Raw genomic sequence first — 27,940 nt, 5'->3', positions numbered from 1 at the left:
AACCATGAGCATCACACATTGGGTAAAACCATGAGCATCACACACCATGAACATCACACACCTGGGATAAACCATGAGCATCACACACCTGGTAAAACCATGAGCATCACACATTGGGTAAAACCATGAGCATCACACACCTGGGATAAAACTGTGAGCATCACACACCTGGTAAAACCGTGAGCGTCACACATTGGGTAAAACCATGAGCATCACACACCATGAGCATCACACACCTGGGTACAACCACGAGCATCACACACCTGGTAAAACCAACACACATCTGGGTAAAACCATGAGCATCACACAGCTGGGATAAACCATGAGCATCACACAGCTGGTAAAACCATGAGCATCGCACATTGGGTAAAACCAGGAGCATCACACATTGGGTAAAACCGTGAGCATCACACATCTGTTTAAAACCATGAGCATCACACACCTGGGATAAACCATGAGCATCACACACCATGAACATTACACACCTGGGATAAACCATGAGCATCACACCCCTGGTAAAACCATGAGCGTCGCACATTGGGTAAAACCGTGAGCATCACACACCTGGGATAAAACTGTGAGCATCACACACCTGTTTAAAACCATGAGCATCACACAGCTGGTAAAACCATCATACATTGGGTAAAACCATGATCATCACACACCATGAACATCACACAGCTGGTACAGCCATGAGCATCACACACCTGGTAAAACCATGAGCATCACACACCTGGGATAAAACTGTGAGCATCACACACCATGAGCATCACACAGCTGGGATAAACCAGGAGCATCACACACCTGGTACAACCATGAGCATCACACACTATGAGCATCACACACCATGAGCATCACACACCTGGTAAAACCAGCTGAGCTCTGCCAAAAGAGAGGAGCCCACATGTCCAGAGCACCTTGGAAGTGTCCAAAGCCGGGGTTGGACAGGGCTTGGAGCACCCTGGGCCAGTGGAAGCTGTCCCTGCCCTGTCCCTGTTTTTCCCAACCCAAACCATTGGGAAAAAGCCAAATTCCCATCTTTCCCCTCCTCCCGCCCTCCTGCCTTCATCACCTCCTGTTTTCCCGAGGACAAATCCCCATCTTTTGCCTGTGTGAGGACAAACCCACAACTTCTGCCTGCGTGAGGATGCTCCTGTGGGGATGCTCTGCCGCTCCGTCCCTTCCCGCGTCCCGTCAGCAACAGGGACGGGACACACGGGCAGGGGGCTCCGGGTGATGGGGGCACCCGGGTCCATCACTCTGCTGTGCCCCCGTGTCCCCCCGTGTCCCCCCGTGTCCCCGCAGCCCCTCCCGCGGCCGAGGGCGGACCCCGGGCCCCGCAGCCCGGATGCCGCCGCCGCGTTCCTGCCTTCCTGGCCGCTCTCCCGGCGCCGCTTCCTGCGGGATCCGCCGCGGGGAGGGGGCCCAAGGGCTTCTCCTCCTCTGGCCGGGTTATTTTTTCCGGTGGGAAGAGCCAAAGGCGGCGGTACCCCCTTCCCGCCCCCCCCTCCTCTCCGCAGCAGCAGCACATGGGAAGCAAAAGTTTTCCTCCTCCTCCTCCTCTTCCTCCTCCTCCTCCTCCTCCTGCCGCTGCCGCTGCTCGGTGCCGTCGCCCCCCGAGGATGCTCGGGCTCCGCTCGGATGTCCCGACGGACAGCGGGGAATAGAGCGCGGCTGGGAGCGGAGCCGAGCCCGCATCCTCCGCAGGGATCGGCGGGGAGAGGAGCGGCAGGGCCGGAATAAGGCGATGGTTTAAGGGCGCCCCGGGCCGGGCCGCGCCGCCCCGCTCCGCCATGGGCACCGCGATGTGCTCCCGCCGGCACAAGGCGCTGCTGCCCCCCGCGCTCGGCCTGCTCGGCCTGGCCGGCCTGGCCTCGGCCGCGCTGCTCTACGGGCACCTCCAGAGCAGGGTGCGGGGCGCCGAGGCGCTGGCGCAGAAATACAAACTGCAGCAGGAAGCGCTGTCGGCACAGCTGCAAGGTGAGTGAGGGACCCGTGTGAGTGACCCCTGTGACTGACCCCAGGGTGAGTGAGGGACCCCTGGGAGTGACCCCTGTGAGTGACCCCTGTGAGTGACCCCTGTGAGGGACCCCTGTGACTGACCCCAGGGTGAGTGAGGGACCCCTGTGAGTGACCCCTGTGAGCGACCCCTGAGAGTGACCCCTGTGAGCGACCCCTGAGAGTGACCCCTGTGAGAGACCCCTGTGAGGGACCCCTGTGAGCGACCCCTGTGAGTGACCCCTGAGAGTGACCCCTGTGAGTGACCCCTGTGACTGACCCCAGGGTGAGTGAGGGACCCCTGTGAGTGACCCCTGTGAGAGACCCCTGTGAGGGACCCCTGTGAGCGACCCCTGTGACTGACCCCAGGGTGAGTGACCCCTGAGAGTGACCCCAGGGTGAGTGAGAGACCCCTGTGAGTGACCCCTGTGAGTGACTCCTGAGAGTGACCCCTGTGAGTGACCCCTGTGAGTGACCCCAGGGTGAGTGACCCCAGGGTGAGTGACCCCTCCAGACCTCACAATGTGAGTGAGTGACCCCTCCAGGACCCCAGGGTGAGTGAGAGACCCCTGTGAGTGACCCCTGTGACCCCTGTGAGTGACCCCTGTGAGTGACCCCAGGGTGAGTGACCCCTCCAGAACCCCAGGGTGAGTGGACTTCAAGATGAGTAACCCCTCCGGAGCCCCAGGGTGAGTGAGTGACCCCTGTGAGTGACCCCAGGGTGAGTGACCCCTCTAGACCTCACAATGTCAGTGAGTGACCCCTGTGAGTGACCCCAGGGTGAGTGAGTGACCCCTCCAGAGCTGTCCTTGAGAGTGACCCCAGGGTGAGTGACCCCTCCTGAGCTCCAAGGTGAGTGAGTGACCCCTCCAGAGCTGTCCCTGTGAGTGACCCTCCGGACCCCCAAGATGAGTGACCCCTCCAGAACTGTCCGTGTGAGTGACCCCAGGGTGAGTGAGGGACCCCTGTGAGTGACCCCAGGGTGAGTGAGTGACCCCTCCAAAACTGTCCGTGTGAGTGACCCCAGGGTGAGTGACCCCTCTGGAGCTCCAGGGTGAGTGGACCCCAAGGTGAGTGAGTGACCCCTCTGGAGCCCCAAGAGTGAGTGACCCCAAGATGAGTGACCCCTCCAGGGCCCCAAGATGAGGGAAAAATATCTCATTTTTTTAATTGGTGGGAAAAAATCCTATTTTTTTAAATGGCGGGGAATATATCTGAATTTAAATGGCGCGGAAATATCTAATTTTTGTTTTTAACAATAGAAAAATATCTGAATTTTTTTTGTTAACGGTAGGTGAAAATCCGATTTTTTTTTTATTTTTAATGGCGGTAAAGAATCAGATTTTTGTTTTAATAATGGGACAAAGATGAGAGGGGATAAACGGAGTTTTCCTGCTGTCCCCAGTGGTGTACGAGCACCGGGCCCGCCTGGAGCGCTCCCTGCAGAAGGAGAGGGGCGAGCACAAGAAAACCAAGGAAGGTGAGACCCCACTGGCCCCAATGGCCACAAAGGTGGCTGGAGAAATATATAGAAATATAGATATGCTGAGCAATGCTTTATTCAAACATCACACTAGAAATAAATATAAAAATAAAAATAAAAATAAAAATAAAAATAAAAATAAATATAAATATAAATATAAATATAAATATAAATATAAATATAAATATAACATATAAATATAAGTATAAATATAAATGTAAATGTAAATATAAATATAAATACAGATGTAAATATAAACATAAATAAATATATATAGATATAAATGCAAATATAAACAGAACAATGCTTTGTTCAAACATTACAACTTTATTATAACTATAACTATATAACTATAACTATAACTATAACTGTAAGCATAACTATAACTAACTATAACTATAAATATAAATGTAAATACAGATGTAAATATAGATATAAATATAAATAAATATAAATATAGATATAAATGAAAATATAAACAGAACAATGCTTTGTTCAAACATTACAACTTTATAATAACTATAACTGTAACTATAACTGTAACCGTAAGCATAACTATAACTAACTATAAATATAAATATAAATGTAAATATAAATAAATATAAATATAGATATAAATGCAAATATAAACAGAACAATGCTTTGTTCAAACATTACAACTTTATAATAACTATAACTATAACTGTAAGCATAACTATAACTAACTATAACTATAAATATAAATGTAAATACAGATGTAAATATAGATATAAATAAATATAAATAATATAAATATAGATATAAATGCAAATATAAACAGAACAATGCTTTGTTCAAACATTACGACTTTATTATAACTATAACCGTAACTATAACTGTAACTATAACTATAACTGTAAGCATAACTATAACTATAAATATAAATATAAATACAGATGTAAATATAAATATAAATAAATAAAAATAAATATAAATGCAAATATAAATAGAACAATGCATTGTTCAAACATTACAACTTTATAATAACAATAACAATAACAATAACAATAACAATATAAATATAAATATAAATATAAATATAAATATAAATATAAATATAACTGTAAATGTAAATGTAACTGTAACTGTAAATGTAAATATAATACATATGTAAATATAAATAAATATAAATATAGATATAAATGCAAATATAAACAGAACAATGCTTTGTTCAAACATTACAACTTTATAATAACTATAACTATAACTATAACTATAACTATAACTATAACTATAACTAAAAACATATAAATGTAAATATTATATACATATTAATATACATATTAATATAGATGTAAGTGTAAACTGAACAATGCTTTATTCAACCATTAAACCTTTTATTATAACTATAACTATAACTATGATTATAAATACATAAATATACATAAAAGTGTAAGCTGAACAATGCTTTATTCAACCATTAAACCTTTATTCTAAATATAAATATTTTTATATATGCTGAACAATGCTTTATTTAAACATTACAACTTAATTCTAAATATAAATATTTTTATATATGCTGAACAATGCTTTATTCAAACATTACAACTTTATTATAAATATAAATATTTACATATATATGCTGAATGATGCTTTTTCAACCATTACAACTTTATTCTAAATATAAATATTTTTATATATGCTGAACAATGCTTTATTCAACCATTACAACCCTTTCACCCATTTCACTGCCTTCTTTTCTCCCTTTTCCAGATTTTTTAGTGTACAAGTTGGAAGCTCAGGAAGCTCTCAACAAGGAGAAGGTGGGCGTGCTCTGTGCAGGGCTGTGTCCCAAAATGAGAAATATTTACCCCAAAATGAGAAATATTTACCCGAAATGAGAAATATTTGTCCCACAATGAGAAATATTTACCCCACAATGAGAAATATTTGCCCCACAATAACAAATATTTGCCCCACAATGAGAAATATTTGCCCAACAATGAGAAATATTTACCCCACAATGGGAAATATTTACCCCAAATAAGAAATATTTGCCCCACAATGGGAAATATTTACCCCACAATGAGAAATATTTGCCCCACAATGGGAAATATTTGCCCCACAATGGGAAATATTTACCCCAAATAAGAAATATTTACCCCAAATAAGAAATATTTGCTCCACAATGAGAAATATTTGCCCCACAATAACAAATATTTTTCCCAAAATGAGAAATATTTGCCCCACAATGGAAAATATTTACCCCAAATAAGTAATATTTGCCCCACAATGAGAAATATTTTTCCCACAATGAGAAATATTTGCCCACAATAACAAATATTTGTCCCACAATGAGAAATATTTATCCCACAATGGGAAATATTTACCCCACAATGAGAAATATTTACCCCACAATAACAAATATTTTTCCCACAATGAGAAATATTTTCCTCACAATGAGAAATATTTGCCCCACAATGGGAAATATTTACCCCAAATAAGAAATATTTACCCCAAATAAGAAATTTTTGCCCCACAATGAGAAATATTTTTCTCACAATGACAAATATTTACCCCACAATGGGAAATATTTCTCCCACAATGGGAAATATTTGCCCCACAATGGGAAGTATTTGTCCCACAATGGGAAATATTTTTTTTTTCTGGTGCCATCTGAGCCCAAACAAGCAACTCCATCTCACACATTTCATCCCAACCCTGGCGAAAAACAAGATAAAAACTCAACATTTTCCTGCCTTGTGTGTTCCTGTGGGATTTTCTCCCTTTTCTGGATTTTTCTGGGTTCTAATTTGCACTTTTGGATCTTTTTTCCCTCCCCAGCAAGACTCCATGAACAGATACGGCGCCCTCAGCTCCCAGCACAAGATCCTGAAGGTAAGGCAGCTTTTCCTGCTGAGTTTTAGGGCTTTTCTTCATCATTTTTCTATTTTTATTTATAATTTTTCTTGCTGCACCATCAGCCCTTGAGCACTTTTATCACCCAGGGTTTGGCTGCTTTTTCTGGGTCTCTCAGTGTGAAAATGGGATTTATCCATTGGAGGTGACCTTTGGGCTCCTACCAAATATTTCAGTCTGTGAAGAGGTTCAGCTTAAAGCATTTTATAGCATTTTATACAATTTTATACAATTTTATAGCATTTTTTTAGCTCATCACCTGCCTTACCTGAAGCTTAAAGCATTTTATAGCATTTTATAGCATTTTATACAATTTTATAGCATTTTTTAGCTCATCACCTGCCCTACCTGAAGCTTAAAGCATTTTATAGCATTTTATACAATTTTATACAATTTTATAGCATTTTTTTAGCTTATCACCTGCCCTACCTGAAGCTTAAAGCATTTTATAGCATTTTATAGCATTTTATACAATTTTATAGCATTTTTTAGCTTATCACCTGCCCTACCTGAAGCACACCTGGATGTTCAATTTTTACACTGAACCAACCATCTCCTTTATTTTTTTGTTTTAAACTGCGTTTACAGCTGGTGAAAGACAAAACCAGCCCTTGGGGCGGTGGGAGATTTCCAAAAAAATGGGATTTTTATTTTTTTTCTCTCAGAAAATGCAGGTTTTAGCCCATTTTGAGGCTGTGGGTGACAGCTCTGCCCAGGCAGGGACGTTCCCAGTGGGAGTGGTGGGATCGGGAGGGAATCGCTGCCAGGAATGGCACTGGCACGGCTGGGAATGGGATCTTTGGGGCCATTTGGGTTCATTTTGGGGCCATTTTGGTTCATTTTGGGACCATTTTGGTTCATCTTGGGACCATTTTGGTTCATCCCGGGACCATTTTTTGGGACCATTTTGGCTGATCCGGGTTCATTTTGGGGCCATTTGGTTTCATCTGGGGTTCATTTGGTGACCATTTTGGTTCATTTTGGGACCATTTTGGGTTCATTTTAGGACCATTCTGGTTTATCCTGGGACCATTTTTTGGGACCATTTTGGTTCATCTTGGGTTCATTTTGAGACCATTTTTGTTTATCTTGGGGCCATTTTGGTTCATTTTGGGACCATTTTGGTTCATCTTGGTCTCATTTTGGGTTCATTTTGGGACCATTTTGGTTCATCCCGGGACCATTTTTTGGGACCATTTTGGCTGATCCTGGGTTAATTTTGGGGCCATTTGTTTTCATCTGGGGTTCATCTTGGGACCATTTTGGTTCATTTTGGGATCAATTTCAGACCATTTTGGTTCATTTTGGGACCATTTTGGTTCATCCCAAGACCATTTTTTGGGACCATTTTGATTTATCTTGGGATCAATTTCGGACCATTTTGGTTCATTTTGGGACCATTTTGGTTTATCCTGGGTTCATTATGTTGAGTCCCCCAAATAAACCCAATCTTGAGTTTATTTTGGGACCATTTTGGGACCGTTTTGGTTCATCCTGGGTTCATTTTGGGGCCATTTTGGGACCATTTTCGTTCATCTTGGGTTCATTTTGGGACCATTTTGGTTCATCTTGGGTTCATTTTGGGACCATTTTGGTTCATCCCAAGACCATTTTTTGGGACCATTTTGGTTCATTTTGTGACCATTTTGGTTCATTTTGGGGCCATTTTGGTTCATCCTGGGTTCATTATGATTGAGTCCCCCAAAAAAAACCCAATCTTGAGTTTATTTCGGGACCATTTTGGGAACCATCTTGGGTTCATCTTCGGACCATTTTGAGTTCATTTTGAGACCATTTTTGTTTATCTTGGGGCCATTTTGGTTCATTTTAGGACCATTTTGGTTCATCCTGTTTGGGACCATTTTGGTTCATCCCGAGACCATTTTTTGGGACCATTTTTGTTCATCTTGGGATCAATTTCAAACCATTTTGGTTCATTTTGGGACCATTTTGATTCATCTCGGTCTCATTTTGGGACCATTCTCATTCATCTTGGGTTCATTTTGGGACCATTTTGGTTCATTTTGGGACCGTTTTTTGGGACCATTTTGGTTCATCTTGGTCTCATTTTGGGACCATTTTGGGTTCATTTTGGGACCATTTTGGTTCATCCTGGGATCAATTTCAGACCATTTCGGTTCATTTTGGCACCATTTTGGTTCATCCTGAGACCATTTTTTGGGACCATTTTGGCTGATCCTGGGTTCATTTTGGGGCTATTTGGTTTCATCTGGGGTTCATTTTGGGACCATTCTCGTTCATCTTGGGATCAATTTTGGACCATTTTGGTTCATTTTGGGACCATTTTGGGTTCATTTTAGGACCATTCTGGTTTATCCTGGGACCATTTTTTGGGACCATTTTCACTCATCTTGGGTTCATTTTGGGACCATTTTTGTTTATCTTGGGGCCATTTTGGTTCATTTTGGGACCATTTTGGTTCATCCCGGCACCATTTTTTGGGACCATTTTGGTTCATCCTGGGATCAATTTGGGACCATTTTGGTTCATTTTGGGACCATTTTGATTCATCTTGGTCTCATTTTGGGACCATTCTCATTCATCTTGGGTTCATTTTGGGACCATTTTGGTTCATTTTGGGTTCAATTTGATTCATCTTGGTCTCATTTTGGGACCATTCTCATTCATCTTGGGTTCATTTTGGGACCATTTTGGTTCATTTTGGGACCATTTTGGTTCATTTTGGGACCATTCTGGTTCATTTTGGGGCCATTCTGGTTCATTTTGGGCCCATTCTGGTTGATCCTGGGTGCAGCCCAGGCTGGCTCTGCTGCTGCCCGTGCTGTCTCCATGCAGGAGCTCCTTTCCATCAATCCCTGCTTGATTCTGTAGCTCTGCCCCAGCTCAGCCCCCCTGCCCCGTTTTCCTCCCCAGAACCAGCACGACGACGTCAAGAAGCAGCTGCTGGAGCTGCAGCTGCAGCACAACAGCCTCAGGCTGGAGCACAGGAGGAGCCTGGAGAGCCACGGCCAGAAAGTGGCCCAGCTGCAGCAGCAGAGGGACAGCGAGGTCACCAACCTGCAGGGTGAGGGGAAACACAAAAATCAAATTATTGCTCTGAGCCCTGGGGCAAACAATGGGAGCTGGGGAAGAGCCCGGAGAGAAGGAATTGCTGGAGCGGGTTTGGGGTTCCTGGGCTTGGAGAGGTCAGGGGGGGTTTGTGGGGAGAAAGGGAGATGCCACACGTGGGAAAAAATGAAAAAAATAATATATTTTTAAACAAATGTCTTCTCCTCCTGCAGACACGGTGCAGAAACTCAGAGAAGAGAGCAAACTGCTCAGGAAAGCTCACCTGGAGGTGCACTCGCAGCTCCTCAGTGCCCAGGTAACCACCTGGGCAAATATTCTCCAAATAATAAATATTGTATAAATAATAAATGTTTTCCAATTAATAAATATTCTCTAAATGATAAATATTCTCCAAATAATGAATCCAGGTCCCAGCAGGGAGATATTTAACCCTTTGTGAGGTTTCTCTGTGTCCTTCTCTCCCTTCAATGCCCAGGTAACCACCCGGGCAAACATTCTCCAAATCATAAATATTCTCTAAATGATAAATATTCTCTAAACAATAAATATTCTCTAAATGATAAATATTCTCCAAATCATGAATCCAGCTCCCAGCAGGGAGATGTTTAACCCTTGTGAGGTTTCTCTGTGTCCTTCTCTCCCCTCAGTGTCCACGTAACCACCTGGGCAAACATTCTCCAAATAATAAATATTCTCCAAATAATAAATATTGTATAAATGATAAATATTCTCTAAATGATAAATATTCTCCAAATAATGAATCCAGCTCCCAGCAGGGAGATGTTTGACCCTTTATGAGGTTTCTCTGTGTCCTTCTCTCCCCTCAGTGCCCAGGTAACCATCTGGGCAAACATTCTCCAAATAATAAATATTGTATAAATAATAAATATTCTCTAAATGATAAATGTTCTCTAAATGATAAATATTCTCCAAATCACGAATCCAGCTCCCAGCAGGGAGATGTGTGACCCTTGTGAGGTTTCTCTGTGCCCTTCTCTCCCGCAGGCGCAGATGGAGGAGTTCAGGCAGCTCAAGGAAGCTCTGCAGAAGATGCCGGGCCTGAGAGGAGGAGGAGGAGGAGGAGGAGGAGGAGGAAGGAAGGGGCAGCAGCCCCTGGTGCCAGCCAGCACCCACCTGCAGCCGGGGAGGCCCCAGGTGTGGAATTCCCTGGGATTTCCTGTGGGATTCCCTGGAAAAGCCCGGGATGAACATTCTGCAAAGGCTGCCGGGGCCTCAAAACAGCGAAGATCAGAGTTTGTTCTTGTCCTTCCTCCCTTCCTTCCTTTTTGGAATTATTCCTTTTTGGAATTTTTAAATTATTCCCAGCCAAACCTGGATCTCAGTCATTCCTTTTTGAAATTATTCATTTTTTGGAATTATTGAATTATTGGAATTATTGAATTATTCCCAGCCAAACCTGGATCTGAGTTATTCCTTTTCTGGAATTATTGAATTATTCCCAGCCAAACCTGGATCTCAATTATTCCTTTTTGGAATGATTCCCCTTTTGGAATTATTGAATTATTCCCACCCAAACCTGGATCTTAATTATTCCCTTTTGGAATTATTCCTTTTTTGTAATTATTGAATTATTCCCAGCCAAAGCTGGATCTCAGTTATTCCTTTTTGGAATTATTCCCCTTTTGGGAATTATCAAATTATTCCCAGCCAAATCTGGATCTCAGTTATTCCTTTTCTGGAATTATTGAATTATTTCCAGATAAAGCTGGATCTTAATTATTCCTTTTTGGAATTATTCCTTTTTTGGAATTATTCCTTTTTTGGAATGATTGAATTATTCCCAGCCAAAGCTGGATCTGAATTATTGAATTATTCCTTTTTTGGAATTATTCCTTTCTGGAACTACTGAATTATTCCCAGCCAAAGCCGAATCAGAATTATTCCTTCTTGGAATTATTGAATGATTCCCAGGCAAAACTGGATCAAATTTTTCCTTTTTGGAATTATTGAATTATTGGAATTATTGAATTATTGGAATTATTGAATGATTCCCAGGCAAAGCTGGATCAAATTTTTCCTTTTTGGAATTATTGAATTATTGGAATTACTGAATGATTCCCAGGCAAAGCTGGATCTCAGTTATTCCTTTTTGGAATTATTGAATTATTGGAATTATTGAATTATTGGAATTATTGAATGATTCCCAGCTGAAGCTGGATCTCAGTTATTCCTTTATGGAATGATTCCTTTTTTGGAATTATTGAATGATTCCCAGGCAAAGCTGGATGAAATTTTTCCTTTTTGGAATTATTGAATCATTGGAATTATTGAATTATTGGAATTATTGAATGATTCCCAGGCAAAGCTGGATCTGAATTTTTCCTTTTTGGCTGCATGACAGGAAGGGTCCTGAACTGCAGGGTGGGCAGGGCAGATTTCTTCTGGAGCACTCGAGGGTGTTTTTTTCTTTGATTAAGGATTTTCTGGCCCAGGTTTGGGACTGTTTTATATATATATATATATATAAAATAGATTTCTATTTCTATTTATTTATTGATATAAATCCAGGGGTGTTCCTTGCAGGGTGTGGAGATGCAGATGCACATCCAGGTGAGGAGCCACGAGCAGAGCCCGGCCCCTGGGCTGGCCCTGCCTGAGCCAGGACCAAAATCCGCAGCAGAAAATGCGCCAGGGCCGGGCAGGGAGCTGCCAGCGCACAGGTGGGTGGCACCAAACCCCTCAAAACGGGGATTTTCAATGGGTTTGGGGACGCAGAATTCTTCTACTTTGTGTTTGGGGTAAAGATGCCCAAAAGGAGCATCCTTCTTCTTGTCTGTACTGTGGGTTTGCTTGAAAAAATGGGGTTTTTCACTGGTCTCGGTGACACAAAATTCTACTTGGACCTTTTGGGATGAAGATGCCCAAAATGAGCATCCCTCCACTTGATTTTACTGGAGGTTTGCTTCAAAAATGGGATTTTTCACACAAAATTCTTCTACTCTGTGTTTGGGGTGAAGATGCCCAAAAGGAGAGCATCCTTCTTGTCTATACTGTGGATTTGCTTGAAAAACTGGAGTTTTTACAGGTTTTGGTCACACAAAATTATTCTACTCTCAGCTTTTGCCCAAAAGGAGCATTCCCCTTCTTGTCTTTATTGTGGGTTTGCTTGAAAAATGGGATTTTTTTTTTACTGGTTTTGCTGGAATTCCTGGGATTCTGGGCATCCAGTGGATGCTGCACAGATGTGGGGAATGGATTTGTAGAGGATTTTAAAATTTTTATAGTGGGTTTATGTAGTGTGTATTTACATGTGAATTTTGAGGTGAGAAATGCTGATTTCAAAATGTTATGGTGTATTATATTGTATTATGCTATGTTATTACATATATACATTATATTATAGTATATTATTATATATAGTACATATAGTATATACTATATATATAAAATAATATATTATTATTATATATGTGACATATACTATATATACTATATACATAGTATATATAGTATATATATATATTGTAGATATATATAAACTATATATAGTATATATATTATTATATATATTATATTATAGTATAGTATATACTATTATATATCATTATATTATATATCATTATTGTATTATATATCATTATTATATTACATTACATTACATTATATTATATTATATTATATTATATTACATTACATTACATATCATTATATATCACTATATATCATTATATTATATATCAGTACATTATATTATATATCATTATTTTATGATACTACTTGAATATAATACAGTATAATAAAATAATAAACGAGCCTTTGGAGCACGTGGGGTCAATGCTGATCGTTCCTCCCTGCCAACCCCACCCAACCCTGTCTGTCTGCAGCTGGCAGGTCCCTGTGAGCCCGGGGGATGCCCGGGGGATGCCCAGGAGTGCCCAGGACACCCCCAGGGATGGGCACAGGGGCAGCACCCGGAGCCCAGGGACAGGGACAGCGGCACACGGGGACGGGGCCGACCAGGAGGAGCTGCAAATGGGTATGGAAATGATCCATTTCATTTCATTTTTTATTTATTTATTTAATTTATTTATTTTATTTTATTTATTTATTTATTTATTTATGTATTTTATGTTTTATTTTATTGTCTTGGAGACACCGACAGTTATCTTGAATTGAAGGGATGGGACTACTGCCGGGCTAAAACCAAAATATTACATAGAAACATCAGCCTCAAAGGCTGGGAGATTGAATTTTTTTTTTAATTAAATTTAAGATTTTAAAATGAGATTTGAATGTTTAAAAGCGGTCAGACATAGGTCAAAAGTCTCTTTGTTACTTATATATAACATTGCAATCCAATTACAATGTTACAATATATAACATTGTAATCCAATGGAAAGTTGCCACAAAGTTAATTTTGTTTTTCCTAGCCTATCGCCTTTGCTTAATTTTACTGAACTGGGTATAATTTATCCAATGGGTTACTGTTCCATGTACACACATATGCTTCTGTTATAGTATATATTGTAATTATATATTATATATAATAATTATATATGTTATATAGATATAATTATATATCATTAGAACGATATAATTTTATATATTATATATTATATTATAATTCTATATTCAATATTCTATATTTTATATTCAATATTCTATATTCTATATTAGACATAATATATTATATATTATATATTATATATTATATATTATATATTATATATTATATATTATATATTATATATTATATATTATATATTATATATTATATACTATATACTATATACTATATATTATATAGATATAATTATATATCATTAGGACTATATAATTTTATATATTATATATTATATTATAATTCTACATTCAATATTCTATATTTTCTATTCAATATTCTATATTCTACATTCTACATTCTACATTATGTATATTATATATTATGTATTTTGCCTATATTTTAATACATTAGTCATTATATATTTCTATATCTGTATTTATATATTTTGATACTGTATATTCTGCTCCCTGTCCCTGGCAGATGCAGGAGTCATCGACAGGGAGCTGCACTCCCAGAAAGAGCCCGAGGCCCAGGAGCCCATGGTGAGTGACCAGAGCACCACAGACCCCCAAAGGCTGGGAAAGGACCTTAAATCTCATCTGAGCCCATCCTCAGCCACCTCCCACTGTCCCAGGCTGCTCCAAACTTGGAAAGGACCTTAAATCTCATCTGAGCCCATCCTCAGCCACCTCCCACTGTCCCAGGCTGCTCCAAACTTGGAAAGGACCTTAAATCTCATCTCACCCCATCCTCAGCCACCTCCCACTGTCCCAGGCTGCTCCAAACTTGGAAAGGACCTTAAATCTCATCTGAGCCCATCCCTGGCCACTTCCCACTGTCCCAGGCTGCTCCAAACTTGGAAAGGACCTTAAATCTCATCTGAGCCCATCCTCAGCCACCTCCCACTGTCCCAGGGTGCTCCAACCTTGGAAAGGACCTTAAATCTCATCTCACCCCCTCCTCAGCCACCTCCCACTGTCCCAGGCTGCTACAAACTTGGAAAGGACCTTAAATCTCATCTGCCCCCATCCCTGGCCACCTCCCACTGTCCCAGAGTGCTCCAAACTTGGAAAGGACCTTAAATCTCATCTGAGCCCTCCTCAGCCACCTCCCACTGTCCCAGAGTGCTCCAAACTTGGAAAGGACCTTAAATCTCATCTGCCCCCTCCTCAGCCACCTCCCACTGTCCCAGGCTGCTCCAAACTTGGAAAGGGCCTTAAATCTCATCTCACCCCCTCCTCAGCCACCTCCCACTGTCCCAGGCTGCTCCAAACTTGGAAAGGACCTTAAATCTCATCTGAGCCCATCCTCAGCCACCTCCCACTGTCCCAGGGTGCTCCAAACTTGGAAAGGACCTTAAATCTCATCTGGCCCCATCCTCAGCCACCTCCCACTGTCCCAGGGTGCTCCAAACTTGGAAAGGACCTTAAATCTCATCTGGCCCCATCCTCAGCCACCTCCCACTGTCCCAGGGTGCTCCAAACTTGGAAAGGACCTTAAATCTCATCTCACCCCATCCTCAGCCACCTCCCACTGTCCCAGGGTGCTCCAAACTTGGAAAGGACCTTAAATCTCATCTGAGCCCCTCCTCAGCCACCTCCCACTGTCCCAGGGTGCTCCAAACTTGGAAAGGACCTTAAATCTCATCTGGCCCCATCCTCAGCCACCTCCCACTGTCCCAGGCTGCTCCAAGCCCTGCCCAGCCCGCCTGGGAGAAGTTTTCACCTTCCCATCCTTCCCTCTTTCACCTGGATGCAATTGTGTCTGTAAGAGTCCACCCAATAATGAGAGCTCAATCAGTCAATAATTACCCAGAGGTTTCTGTGAACTCCAAACTCCCCGGGTGCAGAGGGATAACAGAGATGTTTCGGGGTTTTTGAACAAACCCCAACAGGCTTGGAGAGGTGCAAGTGCTCCTGGCTTGCTGGGGGATGCAGGGTGCTGCCTCCTGAGGGAATAAATAAAATCAAATAAATAAATGAAAATAAATAACTAAAAGCCACAAGAGGCTTTTCCTGTCCAGGTGCCAGATGATGCTGCAGATCCTGCCCAGGACCCCAACAACCAGGGGGAGGATGAGTTTGAGGAGGCTGAGCTGGAGAGACCTGACTTTGAGGAGAAGGCGGGAGCCTCGGAGAAGCTCAAGGAGCCCAGAGTTAAAGAAGAGTGGAAGGAGAAGCCACCAAAGGTGACAACCAGCAGGGCCAGGAGGGACCCCAGCTGGGGATGGTGGATGGGCAGAGAGCTGAAGGGCTGGAAGGGAAACATCAGATTCCTGGTGGATCCATAGCCCAAATTCCTGGTGGATCCATAACCCAAATTCCTGGTGGATCCATAATCCTGATTCCTGGTGGATCCATAATCCAAATTCCTGAGTGGATCCATAATTCAAGTTCCTGGTGGATCCATAATCCTGATTCCTGGGTGGATCCATAATCCTGATTCCCAAGTGGATCCACAATCCAAATTCCTCATGGATCCATAGTCCTGATTCCTGGTGGATCCATAACCCAAGTTCCTGGTGGATCCATAATCCAAATTCCTCATGGATCCATAGCCCAAATTCCTGGTGGATCCATAATCCTGATTCCTGGTGGATCCATAATCCAAATTCCTGGTGGATCCATAATTCAAGTTCCTGGTGGATCCACAATCCAAATTCTTGGTGGATCCACAATCCAAATTCCTGGTGGATCCATAATCCAAAGTCTTGATGGATCCATAATCCAAATTCCTGGTGGATCCATAATTCAAATTCCTGGTGGATCCATAATCCAAGTTCCTGGTGGATCCATAATTCAAGTTCCTGGTGGATCCATAATCCAAATTCTTCATGGATCCACAATCCAAATTCCTGGTGGATCCATAACCCAAATTCCTGGTGGATCCATAACCCCCTTTGAGTTGTGGCAGGAGCAGAAAGCTCTTTGGCAGGTTTCTCAAACCCAACCTATTTTTTCTTCCACTGGTTGTAATGGAACTTTAAATCTACATTTCTTAGGACTTTTTGGTCTTTTGTTTTCGTTCTGCTTGTGGTTTTTATCAGCACCAGCAGCATTTCAGAGCTCTGCCTCCTTGTTGGCTTCCCTGCAGATGGAATCCATTTGTTTCACCAAGTGTTTCTTGCTGCCTGAAGCCAGACTCTGCACCAGGGAAATGTTCATTTGTTTTGACAAGCAGCTAAACATTGCTTGTTTTAAAAAAAGAAAAGGAGTGTTTTATCTGTCAGGCTCCAAAATCATGATTAATGGTGGGATTAAGAAAGGAAAAAAAGAAATCCAGGCCAATGAAATCAAACAAGAGAGAGGTGCTGGCACCTCCTTGAGATGAGTGAAAATGTGGAAAGAATTAGTGATGTAAATACCTGGCTCTCAGATCTGGCTGCGCTGTGCTCCCTAAAGCTCTACCCTAAAAAACCCAAAATTTTCCAGATGCAACAGCCCTGGGGCCCTCCTGCTGCAGGAGAGAGGAGCTGGGAAAAGAGACTGGGTGGCAAAAAAATAAACGGAGTTTGTGCTGCCTGATTGTCCCTCTGCTCCCCCTGACCTGTCCTGGCTGTGGGGCAGGAGCTGGTCCTGGCAGCAGGCTGGCACTCGGGGCTTTGGCTGCTCATGGTGACCCCAAAATGTGCCAGAAAATCTCTTTTACCAGCCCCAAAATGTGTCACAAAGTCTCTTTTACCAGCCCCAAAATGTGTCAGAAAATCTCTTTTACCAGCCCCAAAATTGTCACAAAGTCTCTTTTACCAGTCCCAAAATGTGTCAGAAAATCTCTTTTACCAGCCCCAAAATGTGTCACAAAGTCTCTTTTACCAGCCCCAAAATGTGTCACAAAGTCTCTTTCCCCAGCCTGGCACTTGAAGGAGTCAGAACTCTTTATTTCTCACTCTCAAGGTTGTTTATTGTTTCTTACCTATAAAATTCTCTCTCCTGATCTCTGAGGTTCTCTCAGCAGGACAGACAGAGGCACTCTGGTGTTATCTCTTTATACTAAAAACTACAATATTTACAATTCCTTCCCAATACCCATCACCTGTGTCAGACAGTGAGCTTCTCCTCTAAACCAATCCAAAAATGCCACCATCACCCAGAGGATGGAGGCCAAGAAGAAGAAGGAGAAAGGCTGGACACGCCCAGATCCCTCCATCTTACCCCCCAAACCCCCATTCTAAAAACCCCCAAAAAATCTATTTTTCACCCCATGATAAGTTCACTATTATTCTACTTAAACTTTTGTGGCTTGTAGATCTTCATATAAGTTGGTAATTTTTTTTCCATGGGTCATAATCAAAGTCACAGAGTCTGGGGCTCTGTGCCAGGGTCTCTGATTCCCCTGGCAGGGACAGACAGACAGACAGACAGACAGACAGAGGGATGTCCTGAATTCCCACACCTGGGCACTGCCAACCCTGCCTGTGTTTTCCAGGATGCTGGCAGAGCTGCCAAGCCCAGGGAAGAGCCACTGGAGGATTACCAAGAAGATCAGGAGCAAGAAATTGTACGACACCAAGGTTCTTCCTCTTTCCTCTCTGCTGTGGGGTCACCTGGTGGGGGGAGAGGGGGTTGGCAGGCAGGAATTTGGGGGGACTCAGCTTTTGGGGAGCCAGGGGTGAGCAGGGACCCCAGGTCTGCCTCTGGGAGGGGTCCAGGAGCTCATTGCTGCCTTTTGCAGGTGTTCAGAGCATCCTTTGTGCTCTTGGTGCCCTCCTGCTTTGTGTCTGCAGCAGCCGAGCTGTGGGGTGCTCCCAAACAGCAAAGGGGGGGAATTATAGCGGGAATTATAGCAGGAGTCACAGGAGGAATTATAGGAGGGATTTTAGGAGAAATTAATCACAGGAGGAATCACAGGAAGAATCACAGCAGTCAATCATAGGAGGAATTATAGGAGAAATCACAGGAGGAATTATAGGAGGGATTTTAGGAGGAATCACTGCAGGAATCAATCATAGGAGGAATCACAGGAGAAATTACAGGGGGAATTTTAGGGAGAATCACAGGAGGAATCACAGCAGGAATCAGTCACAGGAGGAATTATAGGAGAAATTACAGGAAGAATTATAGGAGGAATTATAGAAGGAATCACTGCAGGAATCACAGCAGAAATCAATCATAGGAGGAATCACAGGAGAAATTGTAGGAGGAATTTTAGGGAGAATCACAGGAGGAATTATAGGAGGGATTTTAGGAGAAATTAATCACAGGAAGAATCACAGCAGTCAATCATAGGAGGAATTATAGGAGAAATTACAGGAGGAATTATAGCAGGAATCACAGGAGGAATCAATCATAGGAGGAATTTTAGGGAGAATCGCTGCAGGAATCACAGCAGGAATCAGTCACAGGAGGAATTATAGGAGAAATTACAGGAGGAATTATAGTAGGAATCACAGGAGGAATTACAGGAGGAATTATAGAAGGGATTTTAGGAGGAATCACTGCAGGAATCACAGCAGGAATCAATCATAGGAGGAATTATAGGAGAAATTACAGGAGGAATTATAGCAGCAATCACAGGAGGAATTACAGGAGAAATTATAGGAGGAATTTTAGGGAGACTCACAGGAGGAATTATAGGAGGGATTTTAGGAGAAATTAACCACAGGAGGAATCATAGGGGAAATTACAGGAGGAATCCATCACAGGGGGAAACAGGAGAAATTATAGGAGGAATTTTAGGGAGAATCACAGGAGGAATCACAGCAGGAATTTCACAGGAGGAATTATAGGATGAATCACAGGAAGAATTATACAAGGAATCACTGCAGGAATCAATCACAGGGGGAATTATAGGAGGAATTTTAGGGGGAATCACAACAGGGATCAATCCCAGCAGGAACCAAGGCTGTGCCAGTGCAGCAATACCAGATCAATGTTTTTCAAGCATGAGCTGGACAGGATCACCCTGGCACCTTCAGAGATAGAAATGAATCCTTTTCCAGTCTCATTCATTCCCTCCCTGCCCTTTGTGAGTGGCTCCTGAGGGGTTTTCCTGCAGTTTCCCAGGATTGCTGAGGGTTTGGGAATGAAGGGAAATACAGGGCAGGGTTGGTGTCAGGTCTCCTGTCCCTGAGCGATGATTCCAGGCCTCTTGAAGGTGTCTCCAGTGGATGCTTGGAGCTGAAATCCTCCCTGGAGGCTCTGCATGGCCTGGCTGGGGTGGGTGGCACAGTTTGAAATGTGGAGGATGTAAAATATCAGCTCCTGCTCTTCACATCTGCCCCTTGTGCAGCAGAGGCGACAGGCTGAGGTATCAAAGCTGAGATATCAAAGCTCCACTGCACTGCCAGGATATTAAAATGTGCCTAAAACACCTCTGAAGGTGCCACCAGAGGTGGGTTCTGCCCTGTTTTCCCAGGTTTCCAAGCTGGGCTGGGTTGGTGGAACAGTTCTGCTCAGGGACAGCGTGGTTTGCTTTGGGATCTCCTTTTCCAGGATTTCCTTTTTGCTGATTTTTTTCCCCTTCCTGGCTGTTCCCATCCCAGGAGGATCATGGAGGGGAGGTGGATGACAACGACGACCTGGAGCTTGTCCAGGAGCAGAAGGAGCCTGTGGGGAGGCAGGGAGGTGCTGGCAAGAAGGATGATTACTTCTGAGAGCTGCTGGAAATGCAGGATGCTGCAGGAATGAGGGGATGGCAGTGAAACACTGCCCACAGCAATGCAGGAGGAGAGAGATCCCCCAAACAAAGAGGGGTTTGCAGATGAAAATACGAAAATCCCATCTCAGTGTGGGGCCACTGCTGCCTCAGAGATCTCAGACTGGGGGTGGTCTTACCCTGCTGCTTTTCTTAGGAGCACTTTTTGATTTACTGTGTTCTTCGCCCTCCTGTTTTTCACATCCCCTTTCTGAGCTGGAGAGGGTTTTTGGGGCTGGTTTTGGGGGTGTTTTTTACCCCCCCTGGGCAGCAGAGGGGTCCCTGGACTCACTCAAATACAAAGGAATCTGTCTTCATAAATGATTTTGTGTTTCTTTAACACATCCCGTGAGCAGGGTGGGGAGGGAACCAGAGGAAATTTCCTGTTCTTTGCCCTGGAGCTGTGCAAGAGAGCACCAACCACAGCCAGAAAAATGTGTGTGTGTGGATGTGGACACTTTCCTGCTGCAGGAACCCTCCAGAAACTGGGAGCAGATCCTTGCAGAGCCCTCCCTGCCCTTCCTTTGAGCTGTGTGACATTCCTGCTGAGTGTCCCTTGGAATCCTGTGCCTCCCCCCTGCTGGAGGTGAGGGCTGCCCTGAGCTCTTCCCCATGGGGACAGTGACAGCCATGCCAAGAAACAGGAAAAAAAAAAAAAGAATATTTTCAGCCCAACGAATGCAGTTCCAGCCTGGTTGGATTCTTGCCAGTCTCCCAGCAGCAGCCAAGGTAAATTTTGTCTCTTCTAGAGAGGTTTTGATCAGCAAGATGGGAGCTGTTGGTGTTGAATCCTGTGGGACTTTACTCAGCCTCCAAAAGATTTGCCTGACCTCAGGGACAAGGAAGGAACAGTCAGCTGGAATTGAAAATGAAAGGAGGATGGGTTTAATCATGATATCTCAAAGCCCAGAGCCTGCTTTAAGTGATAAGAGCAGGGCAGAGCTGTCCCACTGCTGCCCTGAGCTGTGTCCTCCTTCCTCATCACCTCAACCACAAACACAGGGAATTGTGCCTGAATCCCATCACCTGCTAAAAAATCAGAGCATCTTTGTTCTCTATTTGAATTAGCTGAGCTCTTTCTAATCCCTTGTTTGTGGCATATTTTGCAAGCACTTTTAGGCACTGGGGAAAACAATATTTATTTCCCAACAAGCTCAGCCTTTTTCATTCTGACAGCATTGATTATTTTTGTTTTTCTTCCACTGGTTGTAATAGAGCTTGAAATTTACATTTCATAGGAGTTTTTGGTTCTTTGTTTTCATTCTGCTTGTGTTTCTTACCAGCACAATCAGCTGTGCAAGTCCAACTCTGGCATGGAGTAGAGAATAAGGAAAGGGACAATTTCAGGAAATCATCCTTTAGCCAAGAGCCAGAGCTGCTCATGCAGCTCAGTAAGGAGCTCCCTACCAAACCCTGGTGGGGTTCAAGATGCACAAAATGGCCAACTATCTTTTGTTACAAGGCATTTTAAGGATAAACTGTCCAATTAAGTAATGATACCTAAATTAATTTCCCTTTTAACCCAATAACTGATCACTCGACCCCACAATGTGGATTTTTCTGTCCAATTACACAAAAGCACCCAAACCCATGGAGAAGCAGGAAGAAGAAGGTAAAGAAGAACAACCTGTCTCTGCCCTAAAGCCTCCATCTTGCTTCATATTAATTTCTATATTCTAAAACCCCAAACTCTTACATTTTCCACCCTGTGATCCCCAAACTCTTTAAGTTTTCCACTTCTAACCAGCCCCACACCCACCATCCCAGTTCCATCATTCCATTTTGGAGCCCTTCTCCACAGCCTCAGGTCCAATGCCGTTTTCTCTGCCTGTCAGCACAGAAAGCTCTAATTTTAAACAGAAAGTTTAATATTTTCAGCAGCCAGGGTTCCATCACCCAGCTGTGTTCAGCTCAGCTCTCCCTCCCTGGCTCTGGCTGCCTCAGCCCTGACTGGAAGTGAATCAAGCACTGCAAATAGCAGCCCAACGGGGGTGAGGCTGCTCATGGATTCAGGCTGCAGGAAAATCTAAATTAGGAGGCAGATTCTCTGTGCTTGCACGTCTAGGGTGAGTAATCCTCAGAGTTATGACTCGGGGGGAAGTGCAGCAACTGGGCTGGACGCAAAGCTCCCAGCTCGGAGGGTGCTTTAGGAACCATATGTCATGTGCTGAGAGCAAACATCTCTGCCCTGGGGACTGGCTGCCCTGGCCACATCTGAGGCTAAAATTAGCAGAGTGCTGCATAAATTGTGAGCTGGAGGTTGTCAGTGCTTCACTGCCTGGCCCACAGCGAGTTCTGATACTCCTTCAGTGTTTCCTTGAGAAGAGACAATAAATCCAGAGGAGGAGAAGCAGGAAAGACAAAGCCTGTGGTGGTGCTGGGTCTGGCTGGAGGCTCTGAAGCAATCTGGGATCCTGCTGGGGCTTCTCAGCTTGGAACATCACGGAGCTGAGCAGCAGAATGCTGAAGCAATGCCATGAAATAGCCCAGGCTGGGTTTTGCTGCACAGAACAAATCTCAGGAAACAGATGGATTGATAAGAGAGCAAACAATGAGATAAAGGATTCCCAGGGAGCCAGCACAGCCAGGCTGGCCAAGCCAAAGCACAGGGGCCTGCTTGGCTCTGCATAAATAATTGGGGTTTTGCTCGGCCACAGTGCAAGGCCAAAAAAAGTGCAGAAGTGTAGTTAACCCATAGTTTTATCATTTTTTTTTGATGGGCCTTCACTGCTGTGCCAACCATTTTCCCTCCCTGCAGCACACTCCAGACCCTTGGATCTCCCAGAACTCAGGGTGAGTTCATCACAAGTTGTTATGATCACAAGTTGTTGATCACAAGTTGTTGATCACAAGGTGTCCATCACAAGTTGCTCCTCACAAGTTGTTGATCGCAAATTGTTCATTGCAAGTTGTTCCTCATAAGCTGTTCATCACAGGTTGGTGATCACAAGTTGTTCCTCGGAAGTTGTTCATCACAAGTTGTTCCATCACAAGTTGTCCATCACAAGTTGTCCCTCACAAATTGTCCCTCACAAATTGTCCATCACAAGTTGTTCCTCACAAGTTATCACAAGTTGTCCATCACAACTTGTCCATCACAAATTGTCCCTCACAAATTGTTCCTCACAAGTTGTCCATCACAAGTTGCTCCTCACAATTTGTCCATCACAAGTTGTTCCTCACAAGTTATCACAAATTGTCCCTCACAAGTTGTCCATCACAAATTGTCCCTCACAAGTTGTCCATCACAAATTGTCCATCACAAGTTGTTCCTCACAAGTTATCACAAATTGTCCCTCACAAGTTGTCCATCACAAATTGTCCATCACAAATTGTCCATCACAAATTGTCCCTCACAAGTTGTTCCTCACAAATTGTCCCTCATAATTTGTCCATCACAAGTTGTCCCTCACAAATTGTCCATCACAAGTTGTCCATCACAAATTGTCCATCACAAGTTGTTCCTCACAAGTTATCACAAGTTGTCCATCACAAGTTGTTCCTCACAATTTGTCCATCACAAATTCTCCATCAAAGCAGCCACAGAGGCTGGTGCCAGATCTCCTCTCTGGACACAGCAATGACAGCTCTGGAACAATCATTGCTGTCAGGAGAAGGACACAAAGTTTGAAGGAGGAAAATCTTGGTTTGGCTCCAGCCACTCCCTGAACACGCTCACCTTGCTCAGGAAGGGCTGTCAGAGCTCCAGGTTTTGCATCCTGGCTGAATTCCACACGCAAATTTGCCAAGAAGTGCCTTCAGCAGCACAGCACCTCTTCTGCTCCAGTATCTGAGTGTTCTCCAAGCCATAACTGCACCTTCAGCATCCTTTTCTATGCTGATTTTATTTTTTTATTGATCTCTCTTGCTATCAAAGGAGATTCCTGACAACTTTCCGTAGGCTAGCAGACACCCCCATTCAATCTGGTGAAAAATTAGATGTGGAAATAACTTGAAATACTTGATATTGGTAAATTAAAGATTTCCTCAGGAAGCACACACTTGAAAAATCAAACAGGAAAAGGTGCCCTGATGTCAAACCATTTGTGTTCAATGCATCAGAAAGCAAAATTATTTAAACAAATTATACTTTGTGTATATGCAAGCCTCACCTTCCAGGTATGATTTGGGTTTGGTTTTGTTCAGGCTGTGAAATAAAAATAGGTCTTGGGATCTTATTTTTGTTGTATTTTCAAGTTACATAAATCAAATGCTGTTTTTAAAGGAAACACACACAGGAAACTGCAATGTGTTTCTAAATAAGTAACACAGTGAAGAACTACAGCAACGTGTTCAGGCACATTTCTGAGGATTTTAACAAAATCATATGTTAATTATTCTATTTTACAAGTTAAATATAGACAAATGCTTATGTTCTGCTATAAAAATTAAAATAGGATGCTATGTAAAACCAGATCAAAACTACGGACTAATTAAAAATTTTTTTTTTTTTTGGTCTGAGATGAAATCTGCAACTTGACCAAGACAGGACTGAGCAGCCCCCCAAGCCCTGGAGGGACGTGACCCCGGTGGGCACAACAGAGCCCGGGGGAGGCACGGAGAGGCTGCACATCCCCTGTGCCAACCTTTGGGGGGTCTGAGCATCCTTGTACAGACATTTGGGAGGGTCTTGGCATCCCTGTGCCAACCTTTGGGGGGTCTGAGCATCCCTGTGCCAATCCTTGCGGGGTCTGAGCATCCCTGTAGCAACCTTTGGGGGGTCTGAGCATCCCTGTGCCGATACTTGGGGGGACTGAGTATCCCTGTAGCAACCTTTGGGGGATCTCAGCATCCTTGTACAGACATTTGGGGGGGGTCTTGGCATCCCTGTGCCAACCTTTGCAGGGTCTGAGCATCCCTGTGCCAATCCTTGCGAGGTCTGAGCATCCCCCTCATGTGGGATCTCAGCATCCCCTGTGCGTGTCCTTGCGGGGTCTCAGCATCCCCGTTCCGGTCCTTGCGGGGTCTCAGCATCCCCGTGCCCATCCCTGTGGGGTCTCAGCACCCCGGTACCCGCCCCTGCGGGATCTCAGCATCCCCTTGTGCCGGTCCTTGCGGAGTCTCAGCACCCCGTTCCGGTCCTTGTGGGGTCTCAGCATCCCCCGTTCCGGTCCTTGCGGGGTCTGAGCACCCCGTGCCCATCCCCGTGGGCTCTCAGCACCCCGGTACCCGCCCCTGCGGGGTCTCAGCATCCCCCGTTCCGGTCCTTGCGGGGTCTCAGCGCTCCACGCGGATCCCCGAGAGCCGCGTCCGGGCGGCCACCAGCGGCCGCATCGGGCGGGTGCTCCGCAGCCCGGCGAGAGTTAACGGCGGCACCGCCTCTCCATTGGCGGCCCCGCGGCGGCTGCCGAGCCCCGCGCATCCACCGGCGCCGCGCTCCGCGCCTCTCCGCGGCTCCATGCGGCGGCGGCCGCCGGCATGCCCGGCCCGCCCAGCCTGCTGCCTCCTCTGCTCGCCCTGCTGTGCCTCGGGCTGGCCGAGCCCAACGCCGACCCCGACGAGCCGTGGTGCCCCTACAAGGTGGGCGGCGATGGCGCCGCGGCGGCGGCGGCGGGGGCGCGGCTGTGCTTCCGCCCGCCGGCCCGCGGCTTCCAGTGCTCGGCGCGGGCGTGCCGCGCCCACCGCTCCGCGGGCGGCGCGCTGGTGGCCAACGTGCTGCGGAACGGCAGCGTGCTGCTGCAGTGGGGCATGCGGCACTGGGGGCCGCCCGCCCGCCCCGCCGCCGCCCTGCGCGGCTTCGCGCTCAACTGCTCCTGGGACGGCACCTACACGCGCTTCCCCTGCGACAGCGTGGAGCTGGGGGCCGCGTGTCGCGATTACCTGCTGGCCGAGGCGCACGGCAGCGTGCGCTACCGCCTGTGCCTGCAGCCGCGCTTCGCCCCGCCGCGCCCCGCGCCGCCCGCGCAGTGCGTGGAGTTCCGCGTGGAGCCCGCGGCCATGCGCGACATCGTGGTGGCCATGACGGCCGTGGGGGGATCCATCTGCGTGATGCTCGTCTTCATCTGCCTGCTCGTGGCCTACATCACCGAGAACCTCATGAGCCCCGCGCTGGCCCGCGGAGGGCACGGGGCGGCCGCTGCGCGCCGCGCCTAGTGCGGGAGGCGATGGTGATGGTGATGATGGTGATGATGATGATGATGATGATGATGCGGCGCCCGGCGGCTCCCGCAGCCTCCGTTCCGGGAAGAGATTTTCCAGACTGTTCTGGCAGCGCTGTGCCCAAGCCTGCCGGATGCGCGGTCCCAACGGAGCTCGGAGCTCTCCTTCCTCCTGCGGTGGCTTCTCGGCCGGAGCCGTTCGTGGTGAACTCGTGGCATCTCAGCGGATCAAAACACAATAGCAGAGGTCCCCAAGTGCCAGAAATCGTCTGTTTTTAAGGGCAAGCGGCTGATCCTACCGAGGGCCTGTTCGAAAGACTCTCCAGAGCACCCTTATTTTAAGCCTAAAACCTCTTGGTCTTAGAGCCGTGCTTGGTTTTTTTCCTGTGGGGTAAAGTTGTGTAAAGTTCAGTAGGACTGACTGGTGGGACCACAAACCCCATAGCTAAGGGTGTGCTTGATCCAAAGCCCACGTAATTTCGTGGTTTAGGTGGGTTTTTTGTCATGCTTTATGGTGGTCACAAATTTTGGGGCCACTGTCCAAAAACCACGGGGGTTTTCTGGTCGAGGGTTTTCGACCATCAACATCCAGCACCTGCTTTTCTCCCATCAGAATCGCGTTGTAGTTTCACAAAGAGTGCAGGTAAAGGGATAAATTGAACAAGAAAACTCCATTTCGTTGAGCAAGTAGGAACCAACCCTTAATTATAAGATAGAAGTGAGTGCCCCCTGAAATCCCCTCCTTTAGCAAAGCAGCTGCACTAAGGTAGAAGCTTCTTGACCACAGAACTCACTGATGTTGTAGCCGAGTGTTTTGAGCGTAGGAACACTCCCTGGTAACTCCTCACTTGATGCTGTAGTGAAGTAAGGTTTTAGCCATACTCTAGTACTGATTCTATTGTGCCTTAGTGCTGAGAATTTGTCCCATTTCTCTTGGAGTAGCTGTTCCTGTAGTCCTCGTAGTTTTTAAGTGTGTCTCCCTCGTGTTCTTGTCTCTGGAATTAGTGGTTGTTGGTTTGTCTGATTGTTTTCTTAAAAAAAAAAACAAAAACAAAAACAAACAACTTGGGCTGAGCATTACTTGAAATTTAATATATCCACAAAGTAGTTACCTTCAGAGAGGTATTTAGTGAGGTAGTTTTTAGTACGTGTTGTTTGTATGTAGTTGACTGCTGTAACACAAAAAAAATTAATTTATTATCACTTAGGAACTGTGCACTTAGAGCAAAAACTAAAAAAGTAGGGGAAGGCTCTTTTGTAAAGGGACTGTCAGGT

General features: G+C 44.9%; 2 protein-coding genes across 3 annotated transcripts; both read left to right on the top strand.

Annotated features, from left to right (window-relative positions):
• The first annotated feature begins 1,326 nt into the window (after positions 1 to 1,326).
• LOC102072977 (Golgi integral membrane protein 4) lies at positions 1,327 to 24,486 on the top strand. 2 transcript variants are annotated; one of them, XM_074558720.1, is made up of 13 exons: positions 1,327 to 1,980; positions 3,404 to 3,478; positions 5,213 to 5,262; positions 6,284 to 6,337; positions 9,254 to 9,404; positions 9,622 to 9,704; positions 10,415 to 10,564; positions 11,954 to 12,090; positions 13,255 to 13,406; positions 14,415 to 14,476; positions 15,958 to 16,122; positions 18,360 to 18,444; positions 20,416 to 24,486. In XM_074558720.1, the coding sequence occupies exons 1-13, from the start codon at positions 1,794 to 1,796 to the stop codon at positions 20,439 to 20,441; spliced, it is 1,377 nt and encodes a 458-aa protein (XP_074414821.1). In that variant the 5' UTR covers positions 1,327 to 1,793; the 3' UTR covers positions 20,442 to 24,486. The 2 variants fall into 2 exon arrangements, with proteins under 2 accessions (XP_074414821.1, XP_074414819.1); XM_074558718.1 differs by having other exon boundaries at positions 1,328 to 1,980; positions 18,360 to 18,431.
• Positions 24,487 to 25,734: 1,248 nt separating this feature from the next.
• On the top strand, positions 25,735 to 27,729 carry FNDC10 (fibronectin type III domain containing 10). The gene has a single exon (XM_074558721.1). It carries the CDS (start codon positions 25,986 to 25,988, stop codon positions 26,658 to 26,660), a length of 675 nt encoding a protein of 224 aa, XP_074414822.1. The 5' UTR covers positions 25,735 to 25,985; the 3' UTR covers positions 26,661 to 27,729.
• Positions 27,730 to 27,940: the final 211 nt, after the last annotated feature.

This window comes from Zonotrichia albicollis, chromosome 25, assembly GCF_047830755.1.
Source record: "Zonotrichia albicollis isolate bZonAlb1 chromosome 25, bZonAlb1.hap1, whole genome shotgun sequence".
In the NCBI taxonomy this organism is placed as follows: Eukaryota; Metazoa; Chordata; class Aves; order Passeriformes; family Passerellidae; genus Zonotrichia; species Zonotrichia albicollis.
Note: the sequence above shows the minus strand (reverse complement) of the source record. Positions and strands in the feature narration are given on the sequence as shown.